The sequence below is a fragment of the Tympanuchus pallidicinctus genome, unplaced genomic scaffold, assembly GCF_026119805.1.
Source record: "Tympanuchus pallidicinctus isolate F22 unplaced genomic scaffold, pur_lepc_1.0 scaffold1, whole genome shotgun sequence".
Taxonomy (NCBI): domain Eukaryota; kingdom Metazoa; phylum Chordata; class Aves; order Galliformes; family Phasianidae; genus Tympanuchus; species Tympanuchus pallidicinctus.
This window is the reverse complement of record NW_026294618.1, coordinates 18,961,983-18,981,832: the sequence shown is the minus strand read 5'-3', so window position 1 is coordinate 18,981,832 and position 19,850 is coordinate 18,961,983. Positions and strand designations below refer to the sequence as shown.

Below are 19,850 nucleotides of genomic sequence, written 5' to 3'. Positions count from 1 at the left end.
ATTTCCCCTAGTCCTGCTGTTGTCAGCCCTTCTGAAGAGTTTACTCCCCTCCTGGGTGTAGGTTCCCTTCAGGTATTGATAGGCTGCAATGAGGTCACCCCGCAGCCTTCTCTTCTCCAGGCTGAACAAGCCCAACTCCCTCAGCCTGTCGTGATAGGGGAGGTGCTCCAGCCCCCTGATCATCTTAGTCGCCATACATAGTGCTACATACATTGCTACTACATATATTCTACAAAAATATCTTCTTACCAATAATTTATTCATAATTTACCCCACCTTACTGCTTCCTTAAAGACAACAAGATCAAATATCAAATATAAAAAAACCAAACAACCTTAAATGAGAAGAAGCAGGAAGAATTATATAAGATCATTTGTGAGCCAGAAGGGTGTTCTTCGTTGCATTTCCCATCTGCAAAACAAATTCCTATAGGAATCAACGGACATCATAAGGCTGTATCTTTTTCTGGCAGGTACTATTCATGCATTTTATTTAACAAACTTCTAGAAGCGCTTAAATTCTTCAAAGATGAGGGCAATATAGGAGAAGTTATTAGAGAAGTTGAACTGCTTAGTTGATACTGAGCTGTTTGAAAGAAAGATAATTGCACGTTTAACAATGACAAACACTGGGGACTACACATGAAGTAGTTACTAAGAAAAACTGCAATGCTGGAAGTACTTTTAATACCAAGTAAAGGTAAATTCCTATGCCATACCTGCAAAAAGTATCTGCATGTTTAGCAAAAGTGAAAAATTACAACTCAGATAACTCGATGCAGATTTCAGAATATTTATTACAGAAAAAGACATATCTAGTTTTAAAATGTTTGTAACTTTTCCCTCATTTGAAAAATGAAAGTATACAGCATGACAGAATTGAAACTAGAAACAAATGGGAGTACTTTTCATACAGCAACATGACTCAAAAGTGAAACTTCACCATAAATTGACCATCACCTAATATTTACTTAAGAAATAAGCTTAAGGGAAAGCTAAGGCCATTAAATGTATTTCAATGTTACGCTGGAATGGTCTTGACCAAGAACCTCATTTAGCTAAAATGTGAAGAGTTAAAATACATGTTTCAGTGTAAATTTATTGTTGCTTCAACATTTTCTCTATCGATTTAGTCATTACTTATGGCAACATAATTGGCTGGAAAGATGCCAGTTTGTCCTCCTATTCTTCCTTCCCACCAATCAAACTGTGAGCCTGTTTTGGTTGTGACTATGATTTTGTCTCCAGCTTTGAAAGTCAAGTCACCTGGCTGTTGTCCTTCAAATGAATAAAGTGCTGTTACTTCTACTGGATGGCTTGTGGAGTTACCTGCAGTGAAAGAAACCAAATCAAATAAAAATTACTAAATTGCATGGACAGTAAATCCTTGAATAAAATACTCATAAAAGGCAGTACAAAACGGTAACAAAGATATCAGAATAATTTATCTAAAATGTATAACATAATTTATCTAAAATACATAAACTGCAAGTGAAAAAAAAAGGGTTACCCCTTTTCCTAATAAGGGAAAATTGGATTCCAGCCTATCAGCACAACTTTGTCCATAAAATATCACTATGCACTAAATAAAGATCAGCAGTTTTCTCTGTATGATTCATACAGAGAAAAGAGAGATTGGGAACAAAAGTGTTGTGTTGGAGAAAGTTCAAACAATTCCTGAAACAACTTTAGGTTTTTGTTTAGTTTTAGTATGTGTTCCCTGTGACAGTTTCTTGGCAAAAAGTGCAAACTTAAAGCAGGGATTTTAATTTTTTAATCAATATTCAGGATACAGAATAGTAAAATTCAAAATATTCACAGCACATCTCTTCTCCTTCCACTGGGTTTACAGTATTTAGGATTTTAATATAACTAGCATGTTGTAAAAAACCCACAAAATATGCTTGCAGAAATGGATTATTGCTTGATGTCCTGGAAGTGACTTGGCTTGCACAGGGGTATTTTAGACCAGTTATACAAATGTTTTTTATTGTCCTGTAACTCCTTCAGTTCTTGGTGCTGGAATCATGTCATGAAACTTCTGATCTAGTTTGGAAGTCATCTATCATCTATCCACTCTCCATTTATTTTAAAATTTTTAGGCAATTTCTCAACATTTCATACTATTGAACCTGTAGTATAAGTGAACATCTTCAATTTGGTAATAATTGTTTACTCTCAATTCCTTTAACTGCATGAACTGTAGGAGGCAGTCACATTGGTTTAATATTGACTTACTTTAGCCCCTGGCCTTATCATATCCCAAAGTGAAAATAAGTACCCTAGGGGTGCAATGGAAGACTAGTTAAGAGGAAATAATGAAGACCTCTACACAGCTATGTGGAAATAATTCAGGACACAATGTTTATATTTTATACGGACATGGTGGCTGCATAAATGGTCAAACGTGCAAAATTAAAGGTATTCAGCATTAGCTGCAGCTGCAAGTAATGTTTGTGGGCTAAACTCTGCTGCAAAAGCAGAAACCCATGCTCCTCTTAGTCTACAAATTTCAAGTGCAGAGCTGGAACAGATTACGAGAGATGTATCACTAAATGTTGTTTGGTCAGTCTGCCCTCAACAATCAATAGCCCCAGAATTCTTTTTCTGGTTGCTTTTATCAATTCAAAAGATAAAGGAAAAACCCCCATCCCAAATACAATCCTCACTCAAAAAAGAATGAAAGGAGAAGATGATGATTACAAATGTATATGCAAAGAGCATAGCTATTTTTTCCATTTTGCTGATATGCAAGAGCTGCTTTAAAAGTAATGCCTCTACATGTGCATCTTTCCATACATGCAGAAACCTGAAAGCACCACAACTCTTTATGAAAATTGATTTTCAAGTCCTTGCCCCATTTGCTACCTACTATCATTTAAAAGCTTTATTACTGTTTATTACTGTTAGCTATTTTATAATGTTTCCTAGAAGCCCTTTGTCATTTTTCTCAAGATTTTAATCTCTGTGCTTTATTTATGCATGTTAATAGTGTAAACCACATATAATACATACTTACTGTCTTCAGATTGTGGCATCTTCTACCTCATATTTATATGGGGCATTCAAACAAAGGAGTACCTTCAATGAATGCAGCATTATGAAAATCTGCCATGTGTTATAAGGGGGAGCTGTTTCATGTTCTCGTCTCCACACTGAAGCTTTACATAATCTCTGGTGGATACTTAGTATACTGTATTACAATAGATGCTATAGTCTATGCATGAGAAAATGTGACTTTTTCAAACTCCACTATAATTGATTTTTAGAGCATACTGTCAAAATCTAAATTGTTTTAAATTAAATTGTTACAGATACACTTGAAGGTTCCTGAGTACAAATACTGAAATCACATTTGCAGCTCACACAAGATGGTGCTACAGTGCTACACACAGAGCATGATACTAAAATCATTGCGATTTATGAGTATGCATACTGGACTACACTGGAAATTCCTTAATTAAGGAATCTGAATACACACAGCAACCTTCTACAAGCACAGTGGTCAAAACAGAAATGCAGAAATTTTGGTTGAAGACCTGTTACTGAAGATGCACAGATGTCACTTTTTGTAGGACAGCGACACTGGTTACATTTATACTAATTAGCTAAAGAGTGCAAGAGCCTTTGACATTGAGGCCAGCTAGCAGAGACCAGACACACACCTAATAGTAAGTGCTAGAGCCACATCCAATCTACAGTCTTCTACACTAAAGTAACTCCTCAATGGCATCCATTAATTCTCTTGGAAAGTGCTAGGTGAGAATAATGTGAAAGAACTTTCAAAGAACGTAACCATATTGGTAACTGAGTTATAGTGCTTGGACCAACACTGCTTAATTTACTACTAGGTACAGATATTAATTCCACATTCTAATTTATATGATATCACATGTGCCTGAATGTCTGATGGTGAATAATTTGCAGAATTATACTAAAAACGTAAAATGCTGCTTTTGGCCACTGACACAGTAATAAAACTGAAATAATTTTCATGTGTTTGAGGTTAATGGTGAGTTTGCTAGACATCTACCTTGAAAAATTAGCTAATTGTTAGCAATTACACAGCTAGCAGGATCTTCGTGGGTCTTGTGTGCGTCTGTACAATAAAACCTATAAGTGAATTAACACAAACTACTTCTGCTGGTTTTGAATTCACCTAAACCATAGTAAGGGAGCTTGCAAAATAATAGCCCTATGATTCAACTGTCATTCCAGATCAGTCAACTGACCAAGGACATTGATGACTGAGAGAGTACTGAATAAGATAATCAGTGATTGTCCACCTATTATGCATTTTCCTTTTGGGAGTTGAAACTAGATGATCTTTAAGGTTCCTTACAATCCAAGCCACTCTATGACTCTATGATAAAGTCTCTGCTTTGATAAATGAAACGTGGGACTGTTTTTTTTTGAAGCTGAAACAATGTAGAATGGTTTTCATTGGTAGGCAACATACTGTATGAACGCCCAAAAGTCTAGGTAGTTTTACTACCTAGGGGGCAGTTTTACTACTAACTGGAGCTGTTTAGTTTGGGGAAAAGGAGGCTGAGGGGAGACCTTATTGCTCTCTTCCAACATCTGAAAGCTGCTTACAGTGAGAGCGGGGTTGGTCTCTTCTCACTGGTGACAGTTGATAGGATGAGGGGAAATGGCCTCAAGTTGTGCCAAGGTAAGTTTAGGTTGGATATCAGGAAACACTTCTTTACAGAAAGGGTTGTTAAGCACTGGAATAGGCTCCCCAGGGAGGTGGTTGAGTCACCATCCCTGGATGTGTTCAAAAACTGTTTGAATGTGGTGCTCAGGGACATGATTTAGCGGAGATTTGTCATTTAGGATATTATGGTTAGGCTGTGGTTGGACTCCATGATCTTTAAGGTCTTTTCCAACCTGAGAATTCTAAGATTCTATGATTTTTCCTTGAAAGCGAGTAATCTTTCTACCTCACTCAGAATTTCTGTACAACTTGGATAATGCATAGCTAAAGATTTTGTCACTTAAAATCAAACCGAATGAATATCACATTCAACATACTAACTTCTACTTCCTTTACGCTATGTAAAGAAATAGGGAGAAGTGACTGGAACTGCCACACAAAATGCTGAAGTTGGATGAATTTCCAGCATTAGAGATGACAGAAGTTGTATGCTGCTGGCATAAAAGCTCTGCCAAAAAGTATCATCTTACAGAGAAGCTCAAACAGAGTTCTTGTTGGTTAAATGGACACCTAGATGATTAAGCAACCATATGATCTCTGCTTGTTCTGTAGAAATTAAAAAAAAAACAAACAAAAAACAACAGACAAAATGATGGAAAACAAAGGATCTAGGCAGATGCAAACATCTATGCTTTGAAAAACAAGTATATCAAGTGTCACAAATATTTGATAACGCTAGTATATAGTGTTCACAGGGACTGAAAGCCTCAGTTATTGCTCGTGAACTTAGAATGAAAGCTGTAACAGTGAACAGATGCAAATTTTAATGGTTCACCTATTATGGAACACATAGGGCTTTTATTAGAAAGGATTATTGTTGTGTTTATAATAAAAGTTCATGAAAAAATACAAAGTAGGCTGAAGAACTAAGTTAATTTTTTGTCCTGCAAATGTTTGAGTAAAAAATTAAAACTGATGCCAGCAGCAATGAAGATTTAATTGCTTTTAGTGGTCATCTTTAGCAAACAACTTGGAGAACAACATCTGCTAACACACAATTTTAAAATTAGATAGCGTGTGTATACATAGATTGAACACAACAAACTGCTTGAATGATGCTTGCCCCAAACTACCATATTAAAAAGGAAGACTATCACCCATTCCCAAAAGGACATGCTAAACAGTAAGATGATCATTAATTTGATTCAACAGCAACAGAAAATCTTCACAAAGAGTTTTGAAACAAAGAAGTCACCTTAAGGGAGGGAAGATGGAGGTTGGATGTCAGGGGGAAGTTCTTTACAGAGAGAGTGGTGAGGTGCTCGAACAGGCTACCCAGAGAGGTTGTGGATGCCCCAGCCATGGAGGTGTTCAAGGCCAGACAGGATGGGGCCCTGGGCAGCCTGGTCTACTATTAAATGTGGAGGTTGGTGGCCTTGCATGTGGCAGGCGGGTTGGAGATTCATGATCCTTGATGTCCCTTCCAACCCTGGCCACTCTGTGATTCTGTGATTAAGAAGTATAAAAGCAGCAAGAAAATTTGCAATAGCAGGGAGAGAGTTTGGACTGGAAACTGCAGTATTCAAAATCCAGCTTGATTCTACCTGAAGCCACCTTGTTGGCATCAACTCTGTTCAGGCCAGACTGAGCAGCCTTGTCATCGATACTGTGACTGTTCTGCACTCATCTATGGGGGTGAGGGCACAAGTGTATCACTTTGTGCACACCTGGCCTTATGGTGGGGCTTTCTTGACAACTTACATATCAGTAGGTAGTAGGGGTCTGCACAAATACACACACAATTGGAATACCCACATCTCCAACAGGAGGTGTAGGAAAACATGCACTTGTGTACTTTATGTACATGAACGCCTGTAAACGCAATTAAGAATTTGAACGGTTAATCATAAAAGCGCATTTAGGACTTTGAGGTATTCATTAATATGTTGCAGTTGTCTAATATTGTAGTTCACTTGCTGTAATGCTAACACTGATCATGTATTACCAGCAATCTCTCATTAATGAATTAATAAACTTCTCTGATCGTGGTTGTGATTTAAGCTGTATTAATTGAGCAGTCGTGCTCTGTGACAGTTCTTGCATGTGTCTGCGCTCACAGTGAAGACTAATGTTCAAATTAAGTGCCTCATGGCCATTGCTGAGTTTTAACAAATAACTTTAATTAAAGAGCTTGATTTAACTGCTGGACTAGTAAGGTGGACAAGTATGCACTGTGGTAATAAAGCTAGGATGAGAGTGTAATTCTAATTGAATAGCTAAGTTCACTAACAGTCCCATGAAAAGCCAGGAGGCTTATTCTTTCTTTACCTAAGACTGAAACGGTGACTGAGCTACTGGTAGGTCAGAGTTTAATAAAGTAAGGGCCAATAAAGTAAGGGTGCACTAGTGGATCAACAATATCAAGAATGAGATGAGGCACTGTATTTCTGGTTTTGATGTGCTCACAATGCTCAGAGCAAGATTTGGATTCTTGCATAAATAGAGAGTAGGAGCAACAAATTAATTAGGGATCATTCTGAGTTAAATATGTTACAGCATCACTGTCAAAGCTATAAAGATGGAACTTGAATTTAGTTACAGGAGCTGGTTAGCAACAGTTATACTTTCACATTAATTGCTAACAAGGGTTTAATAGATTTAGTTCTTACAGTGATGAGAATTTTGAGAATTTTGAGTATTTTGAGAATTAAGGCATACTAAGCAATATTTTAGATAGACGTTAGGAACCACAAACTGAGACACATTTTCTGTTGGATCCATCACATTCCTTTAGAATGCAGACAGCACAATACAGAAAAAGCAATATCCCATAGAAAATTCTGAGGAATCACAGTACTGCTAATGACAGGGATAACTTTTAAATTAGAGTTAGGTCTCAGGTCAGTAGAAACTAAAGACCTAACATTTTGACTTCAGGAATGCAGCAACACTGGGCTATGATGGGGCTGGAAGATAGACAGATAAATGACTTAAGTTTGAATTAGCAGGTGAACCACTAAGTTCAATCTGTAGTATTCACAAGAACAAGATCAAAGCTGGATCTGACAGGGGCGTTCTTTCACTTCTGTTTGAGCTCAAAGACATTCTTAACTTAAAGGAAGATGATACAGGAAAAGTGACAGGGAAGGAAATTAACTTTGAAGTAAGAACTTAGCCTAGATGAGAGTAAAGGAATATTGAATTTGCAAAGGTCAGAGAGAAGGATATTGCAACAATTGAATCATAACAGGACAAAATTCTGGACAAAAGTAGAAATGGAAAGAAAAGGCTGCATCTTTGAAACGGTACTCAAAGGTCAACATATAGGAAGGTGAGAACTGCTGAAGAAAATTTGGAAAGTGATTTGGAAATCACTTGCTCTGTATCAACTAGCAACAGACAACATTTCAAATTCAATTTTAAAAATTTTGGCTTGAATTCAAGTAAGTGACACATTAAGGTAAAAAGATCTGGAAAAGATTGTTATGAGGATTTTGCACAAAATAGTATCTAATAACTGAAAAGGGACAGAGAGTAGGTAACTGGTTGGGAAGTTGTAACAAAAAATGGAGGATTGATAAGGATGATCTCTCAGAGACACTGGAACAACAGATGTAAAGGCAGTTATAGACACAGTCATACAGTGGAATATAAAGAGCACCAACATTACAAAGAAAACATGCGATCATGTTCTATCAGGTTAAGGCAGGATGCAATGTGATGTGTAATACATGCTTATAAAGTGGTCACTGAAATCTTGTAAGTAGCAGTTATATTTACATTACAGAATGGACAGTAACAAATACTTTTAAAATACTAAGGAATCACTTGGCACCCATTACCTTTTCCAGGTCAAAATCATACTAGGGACCTACTAACAATGCAGTAGAAGTGATTGGATTTCAGTGCAAAAAGCACACTCCCTAGAAATGTTTATCAGCACAGCTGGAGTCAGTAGTTTCAGCTGGGTGCAAGAGAAACTGCTTTAAAGAGGGTCCAACATAATACAGAAGAATTTCAAATAGAAACATAAAGTAAGATTAGGTAACAACAATATCGTAGGTGTTGGAAGGGACCTCCAGAGATCATCGAGTCCAACCCCCCTGCCAAAGCAGGTTCCCTACAGCAGGTCACACAAGTAGGCATCCAGGCAGGTCTTGAACATCTCCAGAGAAGGAGACTCCACCACCTCCCTGGGCAGCCTGTTCCAGTGCTCCATCATCTCACCGTAAAGAAGTTCTTGCACACATTTGTGAGGAACTTCCTATGCTGCAGTTTCCGGCCATTACCCCTTGTCCTGTCTCCACACACTGCTGAAAACAGTCTGGCCTCGCCATTCTGCCCCCCACACCTTAGATACTTATAGACCTGGATCAGGTCCCCTCTCAGTCTTCTCTTCTCAAGGCTGAACAGACCCAGTTCGCTCAGCCTTTCCTCATAGGGGAGATGCTCCAGGCCCTTCACCATCTTTGTGGCCCTCCGCTGGACTCTTTCCAAGAGATCCCTGTCTTTTTTGTACTGGGGAGCCCAGAACTGGACACAGGACTCCAGATGAGGCCTCACCAGGGCAGAGTAGAGGGGGAGGATCACCACTCACTGGCTTTTTTGGCCACAAGGGCACACTGCTGGCTTATGTCGTCCACCTGTCGTTCACCAGGATACCCAGGCCCCTCTCTGCAGAGCTCCTCTCCAGCAGGTCAACCCCCAGCCTGTACCAGTGCATGCAATTATTCCTCCCTACGTTCAGTACTCTACACTTGCTTTTGCTGATCCTCATTTGGCTTCTTACTGCCCAGCTCTCCAGACTATCCAGGTCTCGCTGAACAGCAGCACAGCCTTCAGGTGTGTAATATAGTCAGCAATGGATTTTATTAGATGTAAGATAACCTACCAAGAGACAAGATTAATTTATCTGCATGTTCCCAGTTTCTGAAGCATAGGCTAGTGCTGCCAGACATTAAATCTCCTTTTGGCCCCTCTTTTTGCCCCCAGTAACTCCTCAGAGAAACTATTTCAGAGCCCTACTCCACCAGTAGGAGGGGGCATCAAATAACACAGCTTCAAATAATTCACTACTGGTTAAATTCTTCTTTTTGCCAACAATAGATTTTGGCTAAAAGTTTTTTTTTCTTCTTATTTACCCTCATGCTTTTTTAGTCATATTTTTTTCCATATCTCCAAATTGTTACAGTAAAAATAACTTAGCAACCTTATATCACTGACTTCAATGAGTATCAGAATACTGTACAATACAGTATCAATAAGTAAACAGAATACTTCAGATAAAGTGAATTCCAAACATCACTTCCCTACTTTCACAGTAACATGCTTGTAGGTAACTGACTGTTCTACTATTAAGAGCACAAGAATGAGCAGAACTGAATGAACACAGTGCAGATTTTGTGGAGATCATGGATTTATTTTTGAATGTGAAAGTTAAAAAAAAAACACCTGAGATGAATCAGCACAGAAGTCTGTCAGAACAGATCTTCTGATGAGGATATAAAGTTATGAATGAACAAATCAGCAAAGCAAAAAGAGGAAAAGCATGGACAGCAGAGAGCACTGGAGAAACTGGATGCCACAAACCGCTGAAACGAGAATGAGAGAAGCATTAGCAACAAAGAAAGACTGGGAAGGCTGAGTTGAGTGAAGGCTACAGAATAATACAGATAAATAGCACAACACAGAGCTAAGGGACCAAATGTTTTTGAAAGAATGACAATGGTATTACATAGCTAACAATGAAGACTGAGAGAAATCATAAGAAAAAGGACATGACATAGTTTAAACAAACTTCAATATACAGCTATAGATTCTGAATGTCAGTAGCATATTCCACATACCAGATCTCTGAAATTAGAGCCATATAACATAATACAATGTTGAACACAAGAAATTAACTTATTAGTTCAATGGTCATTAATCCAAAAAAGTCCTCAGTTCCATACACTATATTGACAGTAAGTTTCAAAAGAGGAGTGTCTATGCACAATAATGAGACCTGTTCCAAGGTTACCAAAGAGAAAAAAAAAAAAAAAAAAAAGGAAGATAACAACCCTAAGGCTGGGAAGATGCAAGATTAACAATAGAAAGGAAAAACTATCTGCAATGAGGGCTTTTTTATCTGCCCTCCAACCATGAGAAGAAATACCAGCATGGTAATTAAATGGTGAAGCTATTCCAAGGAGAGAAAGGAAATAGGCTTAAAAGTAACTTGTTGATATTAAATTAGAAAATAATTAAAAGCAGTATTAATCAGGAAACCAAAGAATTAATTATGCTGGACCGCCAATATGGACAGAGACACAGGAATGCCCACTGTATGATAAAATGCTATCTCTTCATCCCTCTTTTCTCCAAAGAGTTATGAATCTGAAACTAGGTATAGTAATAATGCACTTTTTCAGGACCAGAAGGAAAATCTGAGCCTTTGGTTATACACGATTATAACAGAATGGCTAACATTGGAAGGGACCTTAAATATCTTCTAGTTTCAGCCCCTCTGTGCTTTGGATTGTTACCACCCATCAGAGCACATTGACCAGAGCCCCATCCAACCTGACCTTGAACATCCAGGGATGGGGGCATCCACAGCTTCTCTGGGAAATCTGTTCCAGTGCCTCATCATCCCTTTTGTAAAGAATTTCCTCCCAGCATCTAATCTAAATCTTTCCTCTTTTAGTTTAAAACCATTCCCCCTTGTCCTATCACTCAATATCTACGTGTGTAAAATGTTGGTCTCCTTCTTGCTCATAAGCTCCCTTTAACTACTGGAAGCCTACCAAGATGTGTCCCCAGAAGTTCGTCTTCTTCAGGCTGAACAAGCTCAGCTCCCTCAGCCTTTCTTTGTAGGAGAGATATTTCAACCCTCTGATCATCTTTGTGGCTCTTCTCTGCACCCATTCCAACAGCTCCACATAGTTTTTGTGCTGGGGGCCCTAGGCCTGGATGCAATACTAAAAGCGGGGCCTTACAAGACAGAGTAGAAGGTGACCAGCTGGCGACCTGTCTTTTGATGAAGCCCAGGGTATGGTTGGCCTTTCAGGCTGCAAGCAAACACTGCTGGCTCACATTAAGCTTTTTGCAGATCTTTAGTCTTGGTACTAAGTAAAACAGCACCCCTGAAAACTTTACGAACAAAGTTATGCCCTGTAGTGATTTTGGCGAAAAGTGCCAGGGAAAGTCTAAGAAGCATTGTAAGGGATCGGAGAGCATGTGTAAGAATGAAATAAGGCTTAGCGTTGGATTCTGAAGGAACCATTAAGTATTCCTACATGCCAGTTTCCTGCAAGCTGTCTAATCATCTCATTTTATGAAGCACATGCTCTACATCAGTACTGAATTTTGGAATTGCTGTTAAGTCAGAGATTCAAAACAATGAGTACAAGTTTTAAATTCAAGTTGTAAAGATTCATATTCTAATGTATTAGAAGAAAGAAATGATTAAATACAAACTTAGATGTCACTAGAAAAGATGGTCTTAGAAGTAGTTTGATTGCCTAAAATGCATGCATGCATATTCTGCATGTGTCTCCCCTAGAAACAAAACAGTGGAAATGATTTGTTCATTCTAGGACAATAATAAAAAATGCACAGAATATTTCTGAAAACAAAGAAGAAAGTCTAGGGTGCAAAGAAGCAAAGCTACAGAAGTGTGTAATTGTATGTTTATCACTGTGCAGACAAAAGCCTGTTGTTACAGTGGATTTTTCCACTCGGAGTTTATAAAAACAATCAAAACAATGAAAACTGCAACAGAAAACGGTATTCTTTTATGGAAACAAAAAATGGATACTTTAGAGTTGACATGACTATCAGTTTGAATATTACCTCATACTTAAAAAGATCTTTCATAATTCCTATTTTAAAAAAGAGAAATAAAGAAAAAGGATTGGCTCATTTGGTTGCTAGAATGTAAACAAAGACAAATAAAATATTGCTATAGTGTGGTTACAGAATACTGAAGCACCACTGCCTCAAAATATTTACTTTATGATCATATGCAATAATAAAAACATGACAGATACAGTATATTATTTCACATGACTTTTGGAAAAGTGTCATCTTGAATTAAGAAATTTTCAAGTATAGTTGACTGGATGTGTATGCTTCATAATATTTTATGGATGTAGAAGTTTAGTGAAGTTAATAGTCCATCCTTTGATAATATTAGAACTCCAAGGCTTTGCTATTCATAATAACTACTGTTTAAATAATGTCAACTTTGGCTTAGATCTATAGGTGATGTTTGGTTTATGTTCACAGCTAGGTAGCACAAAACCTAAGACAGCTTCCTGCGTTAGCTAAGTTAGAATATCATGTTTAGAAGAAAGAAAGCACTTTATAATGTTAAAACTCACTATAGGGTAATTCTCTGGATTTAATACCAAGCATTGTGAGTGATAGGTTGAATGTGAGAATTCATCTATGTTTAAAGATAAGACAGAAGCGAAGTAATATATACTGAAAGGGGAGATAAAAGGAAGTGAAACAAGTTGCTGCACAGAGCTAAACAGGCCCTTTGGGGCTCTTTTGTCCTGACTTTGGAGCCATGACAACTAGACGTCATGGCTTTCTTCAAGACAAAATGAAATATCAAACGGAGGGGCAGCAAAAGAGAGTAAAGCAGAAGCATAGAATCACAGGATCTTAGAATGGCTTGTGATCATCTAGTTTCAACCCCCCTGCTATGTGCAGGATCGCCAACTACCAGATCAGAGCCTGATCCAGCCTCGCCTGGAATGCCTCCAGGGATGGGACATCCACAACCTCTCTGGGCAACCTGCTCCAGTTTGTCACTGTCCTCTCGGTGAAAAACATACTGCAGTATGTTGTACACTGCGATTCTCTGAAGAAATTAACTTTTCAGATTCTGTCTGGCAACAAAGCATTCCATATGTCCGCTTACAAAAGAGTCTCTTTAAAGCACTCATTCACAAAGCAAAACAGTAGCTCAACTGTATATTAAATGCTACAAGTCAAGAAAACAATTATTTCAGTTCTTGAAGCATACCAGTACACACATTAGTTCCTTTTTCAACTTATTGCAATTTTCTGCATTTAGACTACCTCTCTAAGCCTTTAACATGAAAAGAAAAGGTTTTAGCTGAGGCTCCAGAGCAAAACAAACACAAGAAAAAATTAGTTGTTTCTTGACAAATTATAATCCAGTGTTTGTTCAGGACATAGATAGGAGCTAAATGCTGGAAGTCAGGAATCTTACAAATGAAATCTCAAGTGTCCTATCTACATTGAAGTTCTTTTGTTCTGGATTTTTAATTCGTTTATTTTTTAAAATTTTCCTAAATGTAGAGTCACCTCAAAAACCCTCAGCATGCACAAAAACAAGAACCTCAGATCTCAACTGAACAGATGCGAGAGGGCCTAAATATGCACGGTAGAATTGACATTTTATATCTACAGGTACTAAGCCGCTATAATCAGATATAAGCATAAGTTTTCCCATACAGATGCTTGAAGTATGTCATATGCCACCACTGATCCAATTAATCTCCAGCAATGTTCATCTGACGAAAGGTCAGGAAACATGATATTCAGCAAATCACTCTCAGAAACAAATATTCTCTTGTCTGAGCTGTTGTTTTACCTCAAACTATGGCCTCCTTTAAGTAAACAAAAATAGTCGCCTTTCTCTATGCTTTGATAAAAAAACTTAAGATTCTCAAAGTATTTTAATTCAACACTGAAATCAGAAAACCTCTGATGTCCACAGAAGCATTTATTTGTGCCACCAGTTACACAAACACTTTCCGAAGGGGGAAGGCAGGCCACAGCTTCTCTGCTTCATCCTAGTACTTGTAGACAAAGAAATGACTCTTATTCAGAAGACTCGATGTCTATTTTATTACAGCATCTGTAGATTTAAGGCAATTTCAAGAAGTTCAAGCTTAGATAATAGCAAGGAGAATTTCTTTAGTATTTCTCATGAGTAAAAGTACTCTCCAGTCCTGGAAAAGATGGCAAAACTAAGCCTGAAGCCCTCGTCCACTTTCACAAGACTTGTCTGTGCAAATTTTATTTAGAGCTAGACATTATCTATTTGTTCAAGTAGGTACTTTGCCCAAGTTTTTGCTTTCTGGTATTCCTTCTGGTTACAAAGCCCTCTAGTTGATTTTGAGAATAATTTAAATACTTAAATGATCTCCATCAACACAACAACAAAAAATGGTGATGGAAAAAATCATCCAGGTTTAATATTGCATGTTACAGACAGTACAAAGCAAATCTAGACACAGACATCGACACAGCCTACAAGGTACGCCATTCTCAGTTTTGCTCCAGGGACTCAATTTCTATTTCTTAATAGAAATTCAGCAAGAGATGAAAATCTGTACACATGGAATTGATATATTATACTCCAACAACCCCCTAAAACCCTCAAAAAAGCACTCAAACACTTTGATCTCTTCCACAATCAGCTGGAAACAGACTATCTCAAAGCAGCAGCTTCTGTAATATCGCCAGTTTGTGCCACATCTAACAAATAAAATCAATGGTTTCATTGGTGGTTGAAGAAGACCTGAATATATTTAAAGTTTAAGTTACTATGCAAATTTAGCTCATTCAGTACAAAACACTGTTCACTGTTTTTGAGTTTCTGGCCTGCTAGGGAACATGCTGGCTCATCATCTTCCTCTGCTGATGGAATGTTTCTATCTTTGTTTCAGCACACTCAGCTTTTGCATTAAAGAAGTGCCTTTTTTGTCAAGCATCTGTGGATATATTTGATATTTAGGATATAAAAAAAAATCCCCTCCTTCTAAGAGTCAATTCCATTTTTGCTGATTACTTCTTAGATTTTTTCTGCCCTTTCCAAAAAACATTTAAATTTTCATTCAAACTGAAATGGTCAAATAAACTGAATCGATGTCAAGGGCTTTTACTATGGTCAAGATTACGTTAATGCAAATAACGTCTTTTCTGAAATTATAGAGCATCACAGAATCACAGTAGGTCACACAGGAAAGTGTACAGATGGGTCCTGAATATCTCCAAAGAAACTTCACTACCCTTCCAGCCTGCCTGTTCAGGTGCCCTGCCAATGTGACAGTAAAGAAGTTCTTCCTTGTATTAGTATGGAACTTCCTGTGTTCCAGTTTCCACCCAATGCCCCTTGTTCTACTGTTGCTTGCCACTCGAAAGAGTCTGCTCCCATTGACTTGACTCCCACACTACAGCTATTTATAAACAGTTATGTGATGAGATGCAATGCTAAGCATAACATTCACATACTGAAAAGCAGAATAAGTAAAGAGAACTGATCAATGTTTTATTCAGGTGAGTCTGACTGTTTAGGAATGATATGCACATTTTTTATTTTGTTGACAATATTTCCCACATTTCTGCTACACATACTGAATGTTAACATCTCAACCTGAATACAATGTCTCTTCATTTTGCTTATTAAATCTCTATATTGTTAGATTCAAAAGTTCTGCCACTGAGTTATTAACATGTGCACTGGTTCACCTGATATAAAAATTATCTTCAACCTAACTCTGGAAAACAACTCACAGCCTGAAAACAAATAAAACCAACAGCAAGCCTAATCTCATTCTATGCAGTTTCTACACAGATTCTATGGTGGTATCTTCAAAATACTGACTTTTTTTCTAATCTGACTTTTTTTTTTTTTTTTTAGTTTAGTTTTGCAAGACTCTGCTGCTATCAATTCCTGCTTGGCTTCCATTACAACTAATGAAGCAGAAGCTCCCGTACTCCCAAAAGCTTTTCATAGAAAAATAGATAGAATAGTAATTTAAGGCTGTTTATCCTACTACTACAACAGAACAAAAATTAAGCATATATATCATAAGCATGCTAAAACATCAGCCTGTTTTAGTAGGGCCTCAGACAAAAGACTTTAAACTATACCACTTAATATCTTTAAGTTCACATGAACAACTATGCATTTTAACTGCATCAGAACGATTACCCTAATGCTGCTTGCTGCTTAAAAAAAATATTAGCATAAGCTACACTGAGATTTTCTTGTAATTTTTGCTGTAATTTTTATTTCTATTCATTAAATAAATGCCATGAAAAAATACTGCTCCCTATTCCGTACTTAGCATTATAGTTCTCCACCAACGCATGCACACACATCAGGAAGACACCAATTTCATCCCAACACATATGACCTCAATCTCTTGTGCTCTGCTGTATTTTGAGTTAGTTGATAATACACAGTGAGTTATTTACTTCAGCATAACCAGAAAATTCCTGCGTACTACGTTTTCCTCTCAGCTTGCCACAACATAAGCCATAAGCAGCTGATCATCTGACTTACTTCATTCACAATAGTATGATCCTAGAAAAGTGATTCAGAGATAAAAATAGTCTAAAAAATAATTTCCTGGGATTTCCTGGGTTTGGTAAGTATTAAGAAAGAGCTTGTAATAGCAAGGAAGTTAATACTTTGGGGACCACCAGATGGATGTTTTATTATTTCAGTAACTAAATATAAACATGCCACAAGCCTTGTCATGAAGAAAACAGAAAAATAGACCAGGTTTAGCTAAAAGTCTTAAGAGAAAAAAAAATTACCATAGATAATTTCCAGGATAGGCCTTCATGACATTGTCTACTGACCTAGTAAACATGAGCTAATGACAGACATCATATATTCCACTATGCAAAAGAGTTCTGAAACAAATATCTTTTAGTCTGAGCTCTTCCAACAGAAACACCAAAAATTCAGATATTACACACAGAAAAATGAATTGGTGACAAGAGAGATATTTGAATTTTATTATCGCCAAAACTGGAGATAATATTTTTACTTTGAGGTATTTAGTCTTACAATAAAAACGCCTAAGTCAAAGGATTTGAATACACTTAGATTTTTCTTGTGGTGTAACTGTCAGGTTTTTTGTCTGTTTTTAAATCTGTGGATTTCTAAATGTGGAACTATATAACTGATGTAAATAGTCACATGATAGATTTCCAGTTAAATTTGAGCTGGTACTAGTTTTGTTAAATCAAAGAGAAGACTATCACATTAAAAAAAAAAAGTGATTGCTTCAATACACATTCAGCAAAGTAAGCCTGTTTTGAAGTTGCAAGCGCACTGACAGTGATGCTCTTTTTCAGAAGCTCTAAATTGTTTCTCTACACTATGCAGGGCTCAGCAATACGCATAATTAGAGATACTAATGTAGACACATCTAGAATGTTGTCACAGTTCCACTGCTTTATCTTCTTTCTGCATTTTAATGATATCATCCTACAGAGTAGGATGCACACAAAATGGCAAGATTTTAAGCGCAATAGAAACTGAAGTGTAGAGCAGGCATCCAAGTACAGTAGGTAAAACAGGAGGTCAAGAAAAAAAAATGATATGGTGTTCAGAGAGCTGCAGAACAGATTTTGGAAACTTTGTATCTCAGAAGCAATCTCTTAATTCTTAACTCATTTAATTTTTTTTTTTGGCTTAATTAACATACGTGTAACTGGCCACAGAAAAGGCCATAATATGCAAACAAAACAAATAAATTTGTATACAGACCCTAAAATTTCCTTGTCAAAATATGCTTAAGGAGGCATGAAAGTCTTTTTTAGAATTGTCACACCAATCAAATTTTCATAGATGGACTCAACCAGCTGGAATTCAGAGATTATTAAAATATACATTGAGATTACCCTGAAAATTACAGAGAATTGCAGCAGGCCTGATTTCTGGAGAACTGTAAGAATGAAAAGCAGCACCTCTGAGAGGGATTTAGTAAATACAAACTGAGTTTGCCACAACTTCATGGTACCACCTACTCAGAAAGGATTGATACAGCCTCAACTGTTTTAACATGGATTAGCAGTAAACAAAAAGATGTAAATAAATTAATAAAAGGTAAGGGGTAGAGTTTGGCTTAAATTCATTATGCTCTTTAGAAGTCAAAATCCTACTGATCTCAGTGAGTTTACATCTCAGAATTTGCTATTTGTAGTACTATTTAAGATTTGAGATGAAAAAAGAACATGACTTAGCTCATCAATCTGTTTAGCAATCAGAAGAAAGATCAAGAAAGATCAAGAGGTGATTTGGTTAGAGCAGAATTTGTCTGAAAGGTAAACTCTCTGGGCAGGAAAGAGCTCTAGTGAATACAGCCACAATAAGCATCATAGATAGACATTTATTCAGCTCAAAAATCAAAAGAAGAGGGCGCATTTTCCCAAAGATAAAGTTAAAATTAAAAATATTTGGTTCAAGTACTTACGAAAGGGAAGAAAGCCCATGTGTCTGAGATAAATGTTAAAGAGCAGCAACAAAAATACAACCAACCAAACCAAACAAACAAAACCACCAGTTAACCAAATCTCAAACACTTAGGATATATGAGCACAAGTTTTCATGACTTTCTTAAGCAAATCATACAACTGTCATGAAGATGTACACAGTATAATTGCTGTTTCCTGATTATGATAAAGTAATTATTCTGTTACAAATGGAAGCACTTTTGTTAGTAGAAAAAATATATATTCTTAAAGCATTGCAACAATAAACCCACTGTTCATAAACATTCCTGAAAGGGAACACATTATTGAGCAGAGGCAGAATGAGATGCTAAGCAAGTATGCATTCAGAAGGTCAGAACTTGGGTATGAACTGTTTCATACAAACTTACGACGACTGCAAATGAACAGTGAAGGAACAATGTTTAGAAAACTTCTGTTGTTGTCTTAAGGAAAATGAATTAATACACTCATCCCAAGTCCTGTCTCAATTCTGTCTCCTGATAGTTTCAGCATCTTGGCCAATTTAAGTGATTTTCTTCCATACATGTGAACCAGTCTTTGTTTCAGATTAGCTGAGATGAAGAAAAAGTGACAAAAATATTGACTTCTGATCCTGAACAAATTTCCTGTTATTATTTAGTTCTCACCAAAATTTCCTGCTTCTACCAGTTCAGTTGAAAAATGGCTGCACTGTTCTCAGAATTGTACAGTATTCAGCAATCTGGATAACAGCCAGATAAAGTAAAAAACCATTCATTTACAGTTTTGACTGCCTGCTGTTCTGTAGCATAAAGCCAAATAGAAATAATGAGAAAACAATACTCTCTAAAAAGAATCTAACATCTAGGAGTAGGTATCATTCAAGTGTGACAAGCTAACAACTTTAAGTTTCTTTAAAAAAAAAAAGTAATAGTAAAATTAATTTGTATCCTGATTCT

At 37.0% G+C, this 19,850-nt stretch overlaps 1 protein-coding gene across 1 annotated transcript in view; it reads right to left on the bottom strand.

The window, feature by feature from the left end:
* Window positions 1–778: 778 nt before the first annotated feature.
* Window positions 779–19,850, bottom strand: part of SH3YL1 (SH3 and SYLF domain containing 1) — a 42,503-nt gene continuing 23,431 nt past the window's right edge. The window contains exon 10 of the mRNA XM_052697690.1: window positions 779–1,328. Within this exon, the coding sequence (XP_052553650.1) occupies window positions 1,129–1,328 (200 nt within the window). The 3' untranslated portion in view covers window positions 779–1,128. The remainder of the gene's footprint in view (window positions 1,329–19,850) is intronic.